Source organism: Mixophyes fleayi, chromosome 4, assembly GCF_038048845.1.
Source record: "Mixophyes fleayi isolate aMixFle1 chromosome 4, aMixFle1.hap1, whole genome shotgun sequence".
NCBI classification, from domain to species: Eukaryota; Metazoa; Chordata; class Amphibia; order Anura; family Limnodynastidae; genus Mixophyes; species Mixophyes fleayi.
The window spans coordinates 274150910-274167803 of NC_134405.1; the positions used below are offsets into that span (position 1 = coordinate 274150910).

The following is a 16894-nucleotide window of genomic DNA, read 5'->3' on the forward strand; positions in this document are numbered from 1 at the left end:
TAAATTGTTGATTCACGTGCAATCTTCAATCTTACTAGTAGCAATATTCTTGCCTGTGAAGCCCTTTTTGTACAAAGCAATGATGATGATGCACATATTTCCTTGCAGGTAACCATGGTTTACAGAGGAAGAACAATAATTTCAAACACCACCCTCCTTTTAAAGCTTCCAGTTTGTTATTCTAACTCAAGAAACATGACAGAGTGATCTCCAGCCTTGTCCTCATCAACACTCTCACCTGTGTTAACAAGAGAATCACTGACCTGATGTCAGCTGGTCCTTTTGTGGCAGGGCTGAAATCCAGTGGAAATGTAGTGTTTGGGATAAAGGTCATTGTCATGGCAAAGAGGAAATTAATTGCAATTTATCTGATCCCTCTTCATGACATTCTGGAGTATATGCAAATTGCCATCATAAAAACTGAGGCAGCAGACTTTGTGAAAAATAATATTTGTCATATGTGTCATTCCAAAAACTTTTGGCCATGGCTGTATAGCACCAGCAAAGATGTTAACATTTTAGCAAATACTTAACAAATGATCCATAATCCATAGCTGTCCTTTTGACCGGCACCTCAATAATAGGTAACGGGACAAGCAGACTTTTATATAGTGGCCTAGGAGCATGATATGGACACTTAGAGCAGTATGCACAGTAGTCAGATACATCTTAATGAACCCTTGCACAGAAATACCGCTGTAAAATTCTTGCTGAGGTGTTTTTCTACCTCTAGATGCTCTGCAGTTATGTGACCATGAGCCAGGTCTAAGTAAATTTGATCCTGGACAAACCATGTTACAATGCAAGGGGTGCAAATTAGTTTATTATTTTGCATGTACGGAAAATACTGGTTGCGGTTTCATTAGCACACAAACATTCAATAGCTTTATTTTTACACAGATATTTAAATTTGAACTAAAACATGCCATACCCAAACTACTGTGTTTCCCCGATAAGACACTGTTATTTTTTTGCAAGGTCAAAAAAAATGTATAGGTCTTATTTTCGGGGTAGGTCTTATTTTAATTAACATTGACAGCAATTTCAATAAACAGGTAATTGTGAACAAAAAATCCTACCTTTATTCAAAAATGGTCATGTCATCTTCTTCAACAACATCATCATAAGTGTCCATACCCTGAATTCCGGCCTGGATTTCTTGCGCCTCCATTTCCTGCAGAAGAAGTGGACCCAATCTGTCATGTCCAGCAATATAGCTCTCCTTAAATGAGCCTGTCTTGTCCAGGTAGCCTGCTTGTAGTGCATTGGCGACACAGCTGTCAGTAATTTTATCCCATGACTTCTTCACCCAAGTCACGACCTCTTGCAGACGGGGCTTCACATAGTTTCCAAGCTGATTTCTTTCCATTCTATTTTCCATGTAGTCATTTACTTTCATGCGCAAATGGTCCTTGAATGGCTCGTTTACTGCAATATCAAGAGTCTGGAGATAGGCAGTCATTCCTGTAAGAATCATTACTTGATCTATTCTTCTCTCTGCAAAGAAGATCTTCATGTCTTTAGCGCGGTGAGTGCTGGCTGAATCCCAGACTATAAGACCTCTTTGGTCACCTCGCAAAACAAGTGGCAGCATTAAATACAGCCACTTCCTTATAACTGCTTGTGTGCACCAGGCTTTTTCGGTTTTAAGAACGTAAATACCTGAAACACGTTCAATCTTATCTTTCTTGCCCTTACTGATGATTAGAAGTGTGGCTTTCTTTTCATCCAGACGAATTGCCAAAACACAGGTAACTTGTGCACTTTCGTAGCCAGTGGTGGGAAAGTAGATTGACGTGTCACCCCTGTGATTAACTGTCGTTTGAGATCCTTGACTCATAAACACTGCAGTTTCATCCATAGCAATCATATTGCAGGTTTGGTATTTAGATAAGTCGATCCCATCAACAAAGGAATTGAACGCAAATGCACGTTTAATAACTTCAACATCTTCCAGCTTAAACAGTGTTGTTAATCTTCATAGAGACAGTTCATATTGCTGAAGGAAACCAACCAACCAGTGTTGTGATGCTTTGAATCCTTCTGGGACCATTCAAACTGTGGTGCCATTGCAAGGGCAAATGCTTGAATATCAGCTCTGCGTACAACCAACGCCTTTGCTCTCCTGTCAGCAATCCATTCACCAATGATATCTTCCAGCTCAGGATATAAGGATTGCCGACCTGATCCAGACCTGCGCTTCTTAGCTTTTCCCTCATCCACCTGTTGTCTGAGCTTATTGTACTCCGCTCGCCATTTTCAGACCATTCGGAGATCCAACATCTTTTCTTTACAGAAAGCTGAAAGATTCTTGCCTTGTGAGTCCTCCACAATTGCTTTCTTATACTCAACGGTATAGCTCTTCCTTTTTGTACTCATGTCTGGGGGTCAAAACAGACAGGATAAGAAATAAAATGATGACTGTTATGCCCCCTCAGTCCTGCTTTTTCCCACATCATGCCCCCTCAGTCCTGCTTTTTCCCACATCATGCCCCCTCAGTCCTGCTTTTTCCCACATCATGCCCCCTCAGTCCTGCTTTCTCCCACATCATGCCCCCTCAGTCCTGCTTTCTCCCACATCATGCCCCCTCAGTCCTGCTTTCTCCCTCATCATGCCCTCTCAGTCCTGCTTTTTCCCACATCAAGCCCCCTCAGTCCTGCTTTGTCCCATATCATGCCCCCTCAGTCCTGCTTTTTCCCACATCATGCCCCCTCAGTCCTTTTTTAATACTTTACTTACCGTTTCTTCTCTTTCCTCTTGTTCGGTTTTCTCCACCGCGGCGCTGCTGCAAATGACGCTGGCACTCACGGGGAACAGTGAGCGTTGAAGCGTTGATTGGATGCCACTGTTAAATGGTTAACAGCGGCATCCATTTCATGCAGGGAGGCGGAGTTGGGGCCATGGATTGAAGCGCAGGGACCGGACAAAATGGGGATTAAGGTAGGGCTTATTTTTGGGGTAGGGCTTAATTTGGAGCATACGGGGAAACCAGGAGTAGGTCTTATTATCGGGGTAGGTCTAATTATCGAGGAAACACGGTATAAATTTGTCCCCACATTTTAAATTTACCTCCCTCTCCAATGCAACATAGCTTTGCCAAGGTGCAAAGTTACTCCTTTTTTTTGCTTTGCTCTTCTTAATGACTGAGGCCCTGAGTCTTTATGTTCACTTCAGTGGTAACATAATATACTGTTGGACTGCAGTGCAGGTCAGCTGGGCAATGAAATATACGGCACTGTACATAAGTAGTATCACATTGCAGAGGTAAGTAAACAATTAGCAGCAATATGTCCTAAGCCACCACATTTAAACATCTTATCACATTTTTATATGGTCCTATACAATGCTGGAAACTTATTGGCATATCTGACCAATTTCCAGGTTCCCAGCCTCCAGTCTTTGGATGTTTCTAACAAGCCAATAGGTCATACACAGGGACATACCAAAAAGTAGCAGGAGTGTATACAAAGAGAGCCAGACAAAAAGTAGTAACTTGTTGCTCTGACACAGCTGCAGTGTCACTGTGCGATTAATACAGTCTGCAGCTTGTATATGCCGCCTTTCAGCCCCGATCATGTGACCATATGAAGCAGGAAGTGCTGACCTGTACACAGAGATAGGGGAATCATCAGTATAGGAGTGTGAGGCAGGAATGTGGAACAGGTAAGTTTCTAACAGTAGATATTGATCCTTGATGATCCTTCCCACAATTTGTAGCCCTGTCAAAGTCTCCAGTTGGAGCCACCTCTTGGTGAGACAGGTTACCGTATATAGTCGAGTATAAGCCGACCCGAATATAAGCCGAGGCCCCTAATGTTACTACAAAAAACTGGGAAAACTTATTGACTTGAGTATAAGCCAAGGGGGGGGGGGCTTTTTCAGCGTAAAAAATGTGCTGAAAAACTCGGCTTATACACAAGTATATATGGTAGGTAATGCATCTGTAAGCGGGGAGGTATACCCACCTGCTATCTCCAACAATGAACATGTTGTGCCTGGACCAACATTGTGATCCTCAAATAAGCCAGGATTTTGACTTTTAATTTATCATAATCTTTGGCATCACGTCTTAGAGTTTTGTGGTTCTGTTGCTGTTGCCTCTGATACTTCTCAATAGCTAAATCCTGCACCCTGGTAGCCTCCTGCTGAGCTGCAATGGTTGCCTGCTGAGTCGCGGTAGCTGCCTGCTGAGCTGTAGTAGCTTGTAGCAACGGCGTGATTATATCCTAAATGCTACCTCCTGGTGCAGGGAGAAGTGTGGAATGTAGCCTCCTTAAGTTTGCCAATCAGTATTCTTTTCTTTCATTAATGTATATCCCGTAGATCAGGAATTTTCACCATTCTGTAGAGTTTAACTATGTGTGCAACTATATCATTAAAGGAAAATCACTCAGAGTGGTTCTGATGTTTGTATACTCATCGTGATATACTCAAACTTGTTTACAAGTTTAAGGCGAGTACTTTTCTTTTGGTGGCTCCGATTGGCTGAAAGAAATGGGAGACGTCTCCCAAACACAACAATCAATGGAACTCCTAGTACATAAACGTGATTTAACAATCACACTGCAGCTGGTTCTCAGGGCATATTGTACACCCTGTTTAAGAAAGACATAAAAAAAACCAGAAGAACCGCGCTGTGCAAACTGAAAAATCACCAAATGAAACAATATCCTGGAGAATTCCAAAATTGTTATATGAAAAAAATATAAAAGATATAGGTCTCTGTATTGAAAGCAAATGTAATCAACAAAATAAAACATGATCATGTAAAATATCACATACAAATAAAACTAATAAAAAAATTCCACATATAATTATAACATATCATATAGTGTCATTGCGCACGACTACAGACATAATTCCGACACTGAGAGTCCAGATAAATCAAACACAGTCCATCTGGAACCTGAATAAAAAAAAAACAGTCTCCTGGGGAATCCAAATAAAGCACTTACTAGGGAGAATAATGAATATCAAACCACAAATTCTTCAAGCCTCACCATACCGTTCCTCTCCTCAGCCAAAACGACACTGTAAGATCTTGATGTTATTAATAAGGTAACAAGACCTTTTACCGGTATATGAATGAAAATCCTCCGGAGGGATAAATAACTGCATGTTAGTCCACAGTAGTCACAGGCTTAACACCTGTATGGGGTTCGCGTCTGTGTTGGTATAATGTCTGCGGCCAAAACAAAACATACCAAAACATGTGCAGTTTTGCAAAACCATATCTTTGCTCCATTATCTTCTCTTTCCTCTTACAAAAATGCCTTACTTTCTGGGCAGTTTGTATGCTGCTTCTCCAGACATGACTTGCCAACCGTGTCACTTAAGAGTGGTACTGATGTGACAATATTATATGTTGAATAGATTCTTTGACTGGATCTCTTTAGGATTTCATACTAGGTACTTGTGTTGCATAGTTGCTCAGCCACCAAGTCTGTTATTACAGAACAGGTTCACTAGTTAACATGTTTTTAAATTCAGTCTCTTCCTGAGCTGTTCTGTTTCCAATGATTATTTCAGAGAGTCATTCCTTCAACTGCAGGACCAGATGGTTCTGCTTCACAGACATTTCAGTACACAAGCATCAAATCTGGAACTCTGCATGAGTCTTCCTAGCCAACCGTTACACCTGTATTTTTGGATTACGCCGTTTTGACCTTAGAGCTGCTTTATGCTGTATTGTCTGTGACCGTTAAAATAGTCTTTGAACTTGACTTATTCTGTAGACTTTAAAATAAAATGTATCTGCAGGATATATCTGCCATGTCAGCAGTGGCAGACCCCATGGCTGCTAATTTAACCACAGCCCAGCATATCCATTTCCTGTTGCCAACTGTGTGGCATATCCACTATTAAGTGGTTTTACACTGATTTTTTTTGTGTAATTCTGCAGTACTTGCAATGTGTTATTCTCAGTTTGCTCTGTTGTTAGGTTTCTGCCTTACTTGTGCATATTAGACACATTGCAATAGTTCTCCTTTGCAAAGTTTACAACTTGAATTTCTTTTTAAATACAGAATATGTTTAATTACTGCAATGCAATTTAGATCTAGAAACAACTATGATTTTTTGATAAGTACATTTGTAAAATAACTATTAACTTTAAGAAACTTACAAGAATGACAATTGAATTTCGCAGAGGCCCCATGGTCTGAATTGTTTCTCGGTTGTCATCATTTCGATATTCCCATTCAATACCCATTTTCACAAATACTTTTGAATCCTGCAAGCTCTCATTTTCATCATTTAAGATGAACCTTCCAGTTGCCTGATTTCGGATAGCTAGACATAAAAGTAAACATAAGATATTATAAAGGCATAATAACTCAAGTTGTTGAAAAGTTTTCTAAATGGATATTCATAAAAGTTATGACTTCAGACACAATGAAATTGGGATTCCAAATGTTTCAGGTTTATTGTAATCATGCATTAATACACTGTCATTAGATGGCTCAATAATAACAAACGAATCCTGTGTAACTTTTTAAATACAGGAGTCACACAGGTTCATAATCATTAGAGATGCTCACTGACCCCCGTGTTTTGGTTTTGGATCTGGATTACCGTCGTGTTTTGGTTTTGGTTTTGCCTAACTGCCCTTGCGTGTTTTGGTTCTGGTTTTGGTTTTGTTTTGCAATTTTGTTTAAAAATCAATGTTTTTGGGCATAAAATAACCTAATTTAGTGCTCCACCTGTTTCTTTGATAAGTAAGGTAATTCTGAAACTAATAAATTAGGAAGAAAACAGTTTAATCCCTGGTACGCCGTCCTTAATTCTCCACGCAAAACTGGTTGTCTTCCTTTTCATCTTTGCCTATTGGCAATGCAGCCATTGTCTTTGGGTATATATTACACCCTCCACTTGTAGTTGAATAGAAAAAAAGCAGCCTGCATAGACTGTGGAATTAGACAGTAAAAATAAATGGGCCCCGGTAGTTTGTTGGCTATCTATGCCCACCCGCCCTCCACTTGTAGTTGAATAGAAAAAAAGCAGCCTGCATAGACTGTGGAATTAGACAGTAAAAATAAATGGGCCACGGTAGTTTGTTGGCTATCTATGCCCACCCGCCCTCCACTTGTGGTTGAATAGAAAAAAAGCAGCCTGCATAGACTGTGGAATTAGAGAGTAAAAATAAATGGACCACGGTAGTTTGGTGGCTATCTATGCGCCACCCCCCCCCCCCCGCCCTCCACTTGTAGTTGAATAGAAAAAAAGCAGCCTGCATAGACTGTGGAATTAGAAAGTAAAAATAAATGGACCAAGGTAGTTTGGTATCTGTCTGCATCAGACCCCCTCTCCACTAGGAGTAAAATAGTAAACTATTCAGCCGTTATAGAGTCTAGAATATAAATAAAAATTAAGAAAGGCAATTTGGTATCTGTCTGCATCATAATCATCAACATCATCATTAGTGCCCTCGTCGCCTACACAAATCTCCCCCTCATCGTCTTCCAATTCAAAAGTGGCATCCTCAATTGGTGTATCACCAACTACACTCGGGCTATTAAGGCACACATCAGCAGAACTGCTGAAAGGAACCTTCTTTATGGGTACACTGTCACTAACAGAATGCTCATGATTAGACATATCACTGGTGGATGGACTCTCCCCAGGGATTGGTGTCATTTCTGATTCAGAGCATACATTATCCTCTAATGCCTTACTGTTTTCTTGCAGCTCAGCTTTCACGCGTAACAGTACTTGTGCCCCACTTTTAGACTCCAAATTACTTGGTTTTGCTTTGTCACGAGTGTCCGTACAAGAAAAAGGCTCAGTAACATTTTTTGATCTGCCACTAATAGAGAAAGGCGAAGGCCTCATTCTTTCTTTGTCACTGCGCGTGTAGAATGGCATGTTGGCAATTTTTTTTTTAATCTGCACTTAACTTTTTCTCAGTTACACTTCTTTTGCGCTTCAACACAGTAAAAAAAATTTTGGTGTGTGTTTTTTTGACTGATTTCAAAAGAGTGTGTAGTTTGCCATCGCCTTACCCAGATGACGTACTGGGAACAGTACCATCAGGACTGGTGACAGAACCTGGTTGCTGATTCTGCTCATATGTGGACTGCTTTGAATCCATTATGAGCCAAACGAACTTGTAGTGCTACAAATTGTTTTAAATACTGCGGACCAATATGACTTTTGACAGCCACAAAAATTAATGCAAAAGAATGGGGGACACCCCAAAAGCACTTGGGAGTGCTAAATATTATATTTTAAGTCTGCTGACAGATAGGACTTTTGACAGCCAGAAATATTAATGCAAAAGAATAGGGGACACCCCAAAAGCACTTGTAGTGCCAAATATTGAAAAAGAAGACTCCTCTATCCTCCTCTTTTCACTATCAATTGTAATCAGAATTGTAATCAGAATTGTATTCTCTGTCCCTGCTCTAATCAGCCTGTGACTACACCCTGCTCTCTCCCTCTGTCAAATGGCGATGGATTGCTGTGGAGGCAGGTATTTATAATTTTAAGTATCGCGGGACCTGAGCCCGAGATCCGATGACATCACGATGACGTTCGGCCTCGATTTGGAATCCGAGCGGGTGGGAGAGTATCGAGCCTGCTCGGCTCGGTACTCGGATAGGCCCGCCCATCTCTAATAATCATACAGTTAAGTATAACCAAAATAGTCAAAATGGTTAATATGGGTTGGTAGTGCAAGGAGGTGTGAACCAGGAGATTTTCTAGATCCGACATCATATGACACCTGTTTGAGGTCTAAACAATTATAAGATGTTATAAAAAGCAGAAAAACATAAGATGGTATAGCAAATCTCTTCAATGTGAATGAATTCCAAGACCATCTCCTTTTTCAGAAGAACAGTTTCTCCAGTCACACAATCCTAGATAGTGCCTCCCTGCTCAAAACAGTCGACAGATTCTCTGATCAAGGAGATCAGTCCTCATAGCTTCTGAAAGACAATGGGGTAAATTTATCAAGCTGTGGGTTTAAAAAAGTGTAAAAGTTGCCTATAGCATCCAATCAGATTCTAGATATAATTTATTTATAAAATTCTAGAAAATGACAGCTAGGCGACATCTCCACTTTTTCAAACCTGCAGCTTGATAAATTTACCTCAGTGACTCAGATGAGGAAATGCCCCTGAGGGACCACATCATAAGCTTGTCTACTACAAAAGGAGATTGGGAAAATAAACAATGTAGAAACTCCAACTGACATGTAAATATAAAATAGTAGGCCTGCGTTTTGACATTACTCAGTTATATATAGAGATGAGCGCACTCGGATTTCTGAAATCCGAGCCCATCTGAACGTTGCCGACCCAAGCCGGATCCGAGACAGATCCGGGTATTCCCGCCAATTGCAAAACTGAAACCGAGGCTCTGAGTCATAATCCCGCTGTCGGATCTCGCGATACTCGGATCCTATAAATTCCCCGCTAGTCGCCGCTATCTTCACTCGGGCATTGATCAGGGTAGAGGGAGGGTGTGTTAGGTGGTCCTCTGTCCTGCTATATCTCGTGCTGTTCAGTTCTGTGCTGTGCTCTGTGTTCTGCTCAGTCCAGTGGTGCTGTGTCCTGTGCTCTGTCCTTCTGAGTTCAGTGGTGCTGCTGGCTCCTGTGCTGTGTCCTGTTCAGTCCAGTGGTGCTGTGTCCTGTGCTCTGTCCTTCTGAGTTCAGTGGTGCTGCTGGGTCCTGTGCTGTGTCCTGTTCAGTCCAGTGGTGCTGTGTCCTGTGCTCTGTCCTTCTGAGTTCAGTGGTGCTGCTGGGTCCTGTGCTGTGTCCTGTTCAGTCCAGTGGTGCTGTGTCCTGTGCTCTGTCCTTCTGAGTTCAGTGGTGCTGCTGGGTCCTGTGCTGTGTCCTGTTCAGTCCAGTGGTGCTGTGTCCTGTGCTCTGTCCTTCTAAGGGCATTGTTATTTCCCTATTATTCCCAAATTATAAAAAATTTCAAAAAAAGTTATAAAAAAATTACAAAAAAAGTAATTATAAAAAAAATAAATAAAAAAAAAATATCCCAAAACAATCCTGCAGTATAAGTCCATTGGTACTGCTATATTACAAAGTTCACTGATTCAGCAGTACAAGTCCATTGGTACTGCTATATTACAAAGTTCACTCATTCTGCAGTATAAGTCCATTGGTACTGCAATATTACAAAGTTCACTCATTCTGCAGTATAAGTCCATTGGTACTGCAATATTACAAAGTTCACTCATTCTGCAGTATAAGTCTATTGGTACTGCAATATTACAAATTTCACTGATTCTGCAGTATAAGTCCAGTGGTACTGCTGTATAACTCCAGTCCAGTGGTACTCTCCTGTGCCGCATATAATTTTTAAAGGCTTTGCCGAGTGTGTGTGGCTTCGGGGTACACTCTCTTGTGCTACATATAATGCAGAACAAAAATTTGGAGGATAAAGTAGGGAAAGATCAAGACCCACTTCCTCCTAATGCTGAAGCTGCTGCCACTAGTCATGACATAGACGATGAAATGCCATCAACGTCGTCTGGCAAGCCCGATGCCCAATCTCCTAGTACAGGGCATGTAAAATCCAAAAAGACCGAGTTCAGTAAAAGTAGCAAAAAGAGAAACTTAAAATCATCTGAGGAGAAACGTAAAGTTGCCAATATGCCATTTACGACACACAGGCCCTGATCCGTGTTCATGACTATTGGTTCAGCTTCACCCAAGGAACTAAGCCCTCCTCCCCCCCCTACAAAAAATTTAAGAGAGTTATGCTGTCAGCAACAACACAGCAAACAACTCTGCCTTTTAAAGAGAAATTATCACAAATCCCCAAGGTGAGTCCAAGGGTGTTGGTGGTTGCGAAGCCTGACCTTCCCATCACTGTATGGGAAGAGGTGGCTCCTTCCACCATTTGCAGCACGCCCTCTGCATATGCTGGAAGGATCACCCACAGTCCAGTTACAGATTTGGCTAATGAAGGTGTGAATGTTGTACACCGGGAGGAGGATATTGATGTAGCTGGCGCTGAGGAGGATGTTGATGATTATGATGCAGACAGATACCAAATTGCCTTTCTCAATTTCTATTTATATTCTAGATTATATAACGGCTGAATAGTTTTCTATTTTACTCCTAGTGGAGAGCAGATCTGATGCAGACAGATACCAAACTGCCTTTGTCCATTTCTTTGTATATTTGAATTTCTAGTTCTACAGTCTATGCAGGCTCCTTTTTATATATTCAACTGCAAGTGTAGGGCGGGGGGAGGCATAGATAGCCACAAAAGTAACGTGGTCCTTTTAATTTCACTTTCTAGCTCCACAGTCTGTGCAGCCTGCTTTTTTTATCTTCAAAGTATTTACAAGCCTTGCAATCTAAATTAACAAGAGGTAGTGACGTGCTAGAACTCCACCCTCTATATGCTGCAGAGGATGGAGGAGCATAAAAAGGCCATTCAAGCCTACACAGCCACCTACAACATAGGAAAAGGAGTGGGGATGCGCCTGAGTCAAGCGCACTGGAGAATGATTTCCGTGTTGTGCAAGGTTCTGCAGCCATTTGAACTTGCCACACGAGAAGTCAGTTCCGACTGAGTCAGGTGATTCCCCTGATCAGGCTTTTGCAGAAGCAGCTGGAGAAAGTGAGGGAGGAGCTGGTACACCATTGCGATTGCATCAAGCATGTAGCTCTTGTGGATGAAGCCCTTCGTACGCTTTGCCAGGATCCGAGGGTGGTCACTCTTTTAAAGTCAGAGGAATACATTCTGGCCACCGTTCTCGATCCTCGGTTTAAAGCGTATGTTGTGTCTCTGTTTCCAGCGGACACAAGTCTACAGCAGTGCAAAGACCTGCAGATCAGGAGATTGTCCTCTGAAGTGGACCGTGACATGCCACCAGCTCCACCTTCATTTTCATCACTGTTTGTGCAGTTCCAAAAAAGAGGAACTGCCATTTCTATTGCTACCTTCTTTCTTTCTGTATTTCCTGTGTCCTGTGGTCTGTTCTGCTAAGGGCATTGTTATTTCCAAGTTATCCAAAAGTTCTAAAAAAACAAATTTAAATTTATAAAAAAAAATATAAAAAATTAATTTAAAAAAAAATAATAAAAATTTTCCAAAAAAAATTATAAAAAAATATTACAAAATTTTAAAAAATCTAGCTTGTACTGCTATTTAAAAGTCTAACTACGATCATTCACTGTTGCTGTACCCAAAAATAATAGGTACTGCTATTAAAGTACAGTCCAGTGGTACTCTCCTGTGCCGCAGATAATTTGTAAAAGCTTTGCCGAGTGTGTGTAGTTATGTATCACAGGTTGTAAGAAGAGGCACAACACTGACAACCTGTTAGAGAAACTGAGGGAAATAATCTCTCTGTGGCTCACCCCACTTACACTCTCCTGGGGATTCGAATAACTGCCATTTCTATTACTACCTTCTTTCTTTCTCTATTTAAAAAAAAAACAAAACTGTCATTTCTATTACTACGTTAATTGTTTGTGCAGTCACAAAAAAGAGGAACTGCGCCCTTAACTGCTATGTTGGTTTTAGACGTCCATCCGGTGTCCGCCATCTGTGCACTGGAATTCAGACCAGTTGAGGGTTTTATTATTATATTGTGGCCCCGGTACCAAATTGGGTACCGGGGCCACTCCACTACGCAGTCCAGATACTTGTTTGGTGCAATTGAGACCAGTTGAGGGTTTTATTATTATATTGTGGCCCCGGTACCAAATTGGGTACCGGGACGACTCCACTATGCAGTCCAGAAAGCTACCTCGGTGAAACGTTTTGGACTAAAAACAATATTGTGAGGTCTGAGGTGTTCAGAATAGACTGGAAATTTGTGGAAATGATTGTTATTGAATGTTATTGAGGTTAATAATAGCGTAGGAGTGAAAATAAGCCCAAAAACTTGATTTTGGAACTTTTTATGCTTTTTTCAAAATAAATCCGAATCCAAAACCTTAAATCCGAACCAAAACCTTTCGACAGGTGTTTTGCGAAACAAATCCGAACCCAAAACATCAAGCAAATCCGAACCCAAAACACAAAACGCGAGACACCAAAAGTGGCCGGTGCACATCCCTAGTTATATACAGGGATAGAGACCATAAAGACCTCCAGTGAAGCCGTGAAGGAGGTTGCACACAATATCTAATGTCTAAAAGGTAATTAGCATACACCTGCCAGTAATGAAAATAATTGTGGTTAAACCCAAATAAAGATCATCTGTTACTGTAGGATTTCCTTGCATTTTTCTTGGTTACATCCTCCTGGGATAGCTATCATCTGCAAGAAGCTTTCCTAACATCAACGGAATCTCATTATTGAAAGGTACCAATCAGGAGAGGGGTATAAAAGAATTTCAAAGGGATTACATATACCATGGAGGTGGACCTCTGAAGGTTCCTTTAGATCTTGCTTCTTTTACAAGCAGTGAACTCTTCTCTCTATACAGGAGATAAGTTAGAAGTATGGTAGCCACCTTTTACATACTATTTTAGGGTTCTGACTTTCTTTGACAACCTGTGTCTTCTTATCAATTATTTCACATTCTATTTCTATATTACACCAAGTGCTTACAAGTAAAGATTGACCGAACATAATTCACTTTGTTTGGGATTGGACAAAAACATAAAATCACAGTGATAATAAATGAAAAAATAAAAAAATTACACTGGTCAAACAAACTAATGTTTTTTTCATTCTTTATTTTGAAAGGTAGAAAAAGCATAAAAGTAAAGAAAAGCCAAGACAATACCTTTTGTGATGTCACAATTGGCACATACCTCATTGAGATGAATATCAATATAGCACTATATACTTGCAAGAGGGGTCGCCACATATATTTAAGAGGTAGAGTGAAAATGATAGGATAGGGAAAGGAAGGATGGAGGGTGGGGGGGGGGGGAGTGGCAATACAGGAGTCCAGTGATGGTAACAGGTAGGAGAAAATGACTCCTATAAAAAGTGCATGTAAAAATGTATGCAGGTGATTGGGAATTATCCTAGTTCACCAGTTATATATAGGTCAGGTTTCACGCGACGGAGATACACAAATGGTTTTAGCATTTCGTTTATAGCTAGAAGGGTATCTTTGCTATCTTTGATAAATTCTAGATTCAACAGACGAAACACGTCAGTAATTTAACAATAGGATCGCTGTTTTAGTTATCTGATATTGGAGTAATTTTTTTAATATTTACACTGGTACCGTTTTTTTTCCCTCCAGGATTTATGTGCCCTGATTGATCTAATTGGAACTTGCAACTAATGCTGAAATCAGTCTCTACAGTTTTTTGTATGTGAAGACCTGCTCACTTTTGCTAATATGAACGTCACTGACGGCGAGGAAACATACCTCTGTGCTTCTGGGTAATGTTCTCAGACGGTTGTGTCCAGAGCATCTGAACGGAGTGATACGCAGGGAGCTGCAGCATTTGAACCGCTGAGACAATAAAAAAACCGCTGGAACCGCTGAGATAATAAAGTGAGTTATATAATATTGTTTCTATGCAAGTCATCTGCCAGTAACCTTCCATCGGGATCTGAATGTGGAATACCATTAATATACCAGCATTACTTTGATTGTTATACATCTTTCAACTTACGTACTGATTTGCTGGAAATCTTGGAGGAATTCTATTGTGACTATATCTTTATAACATATTTATTAGAGCTACATGGACATACTTATTAATTTAGTCCATTTATAGACATAATTTGTGATTCCATTAATACAGCTTTTAGTCCCAGTGCTTTTTAAATGTTTGTTTTTAATTACCTATTTACAGATTTATGAGGCTTATGTATTATATTTATTGAGAAATATAATACATAAATATATGAGAAAATATTGTTTTATATATTATCTCTGGTTTATGTATCCTGCAATGGCTTTCTTTGATTTTTAAAGTTAAGGACACAACTGTGCAGGGCCGCCGAGAGGGGGAGGCGGGTACTAATTAGCCGAGCCCGGGCATGCCAGTCAGTCTGGCCTGGGCCCTCACTAGCGACTATTGTTTTTTTTTTTGTTTTTAAACCTTTTTTTTCTTCCTTTCGTGTTTTTTTTTCCTGCGGGGTGGGTGGGGGGTGTCTTTGCCCCCTTCATTAGTGCGAGAGCAGGGTACTGACAAAGAAAAACATGATTGCGGTGACAGTGTCCCTCTTCCCCCCTCTCTGCTCTGCTCATGCCCGACAGTCAGTGAGTAGCGGCGCAGAGAGGGGCAAGCAAGAAGACAGAAGACAGAAGAGAAGAGATGAAAGAAGCCAATACAAAGGTAAGTAAAGGAACGGAGGCAAGGGGAGGAAAACAAAAGCACCGAGTGATGAAGGAGAGGAGGGCAGGATGGCTCAGTGATGAAGGAGAGGGGGGGCAGCATGGCATAATGGCACAGTGTGATGAAGGGGGGAGCAGTATGGCACAGTGGTGAAGGAGAGGGGGGACAGCATGGCACAGTGATGAAGAAGAGGGGGGCAGGATGGCACAGTGATGAGGGGGGGAGCAGCATGGCACAGTAATGAGGGAGAGGGGTGCAAGATGGCACAATGTGGTGAAGGGGGGAGCAGCATGGCACAATGTGATGAAGGGGAGGGGGGGCAGCATGGCACAGAGTGATGAAGGGGGGCAGCATGGAACAGAGTGATGAAGGGGTGAGCAGCATGGCACAGTGTGATGAAGGGAGGCCAGGTGAAGGAGGAAAAGCAGCATGATCAGAGGGGGCACAGCGTGGTGATGATGATGAAAGGGCACAGTAATGTGTGTGTGATGGCACAGGGTGCTTGTGGTAATGCGTGTGTGATGGCACAGGGGGCTTGTGGTAATCTGTGTGTGATGGCACAGGAGGCTTGTGGCAATGTGTGTGTGTGATGGCATAGAGGGCTTGTGGCAATGTAGTGTGAAGTAGGTGGTGGCTAATTAATAGGTGCAATTTTGTTTGTGGGGTGAAGGTGGGGCAATTTAATAGTAGAGACTATTAAATTAAGATGGGGTGGTTTGGGGGATATTGAATGTGGGGATGAGTTTGGGGAGAATGAGGTCTCTTTATTAAATGTGACTATGAATTATTTAATGGCAGTGATGGCTGCAGGAAATAAGTATATTTATCAAATGTAAATACTATTAATTTATTGCTGGGGCTGTATGGAGGAAGGGAAATAGATTTATTTATTAAATGGGAATACTATTATTTTAATGTTGGGGCTGGAGGGAGGCCTAATTATTGATCATGGGTGCTATTGATTTAACGCTGGGGCTGGTTGGTATTTTCTAAATGTACCCATTTTTTTTTTCCAAATAGGGCCCCCAACATTACAGGATCCAGACAATCCGCAACTAAAGAAACCTGCAGCCACAGGTGGTGAAAGTGACAAGAACGGTTAGGAGAGAGCAGGACAGTCTGTGAAATGTTGTGATTCCAGTGGGACAATCCCAATTTTTAGTGAGTGTTCTGTCCAATGTATGTGGCAGGCCAAGACTGTGAACTCTTTATGTACACACTGCATTCTTTATATAATACACTATGGTGCTAGATGTCCTGAAGGTCAGGAGTGCAGGGGCATATGTCACGCTCCGGGGAGCAGGCACTGCATCCTTGTGCCATTGGTGTACACAACACTGCATCCTTGTGCCATTGGTGTACACAACAATGCAGGTTTTTTTCTGTAGGAGGGTGGCCTAGCGCTTTTCACCGGCTAGCATCAAAGATGCATCGCCATGCCCCCAATTGTATGAACACACCCAATACCACTTTTGCATCGCTGCAAAAAAAAAAATTAAAGGAGGTAGTACATGATTTTCTTCATGATTTTAACAGACACTCTAGAAGGGGAATGGGGATTCAGTCCCCAGTCTTTGACAATGAGGTATTTAGCAGCTCTCAAAACTTATGACATTAACTTCTTGGAGTACCGGATTAAATTTTGAGCAGGGTAACACAGAAGAAA

The 16894-nt window shown here is 41.3% G+C and overlaps 1 protein-coding gene across 2 annotated transcripts in view; it reads right to left on the reverse strand.

Annotated features, from left to right (window-relative positions):
• Nucleotides 1-16894, reverse strand: part of LOC142152766 (A disintegrin and metalloproteinase with thrombospondin motifs 2-like) — a 775540-nt gene that overhangs the window by 230089 nt on the left and 528557 nt on the right. For both annotated transcript variants that reach the window (XM_075209748.1, XM_075209747.1), the window contains exon 16: nt 6126-6292. In XM_075209748.1, the coding sequence (XP_075065849.1) occupies nt 6126-6292 (167 nt within the window). The remainder of the gene's footprint in view (nt 1-6125; nt 6293-16894) is intronic.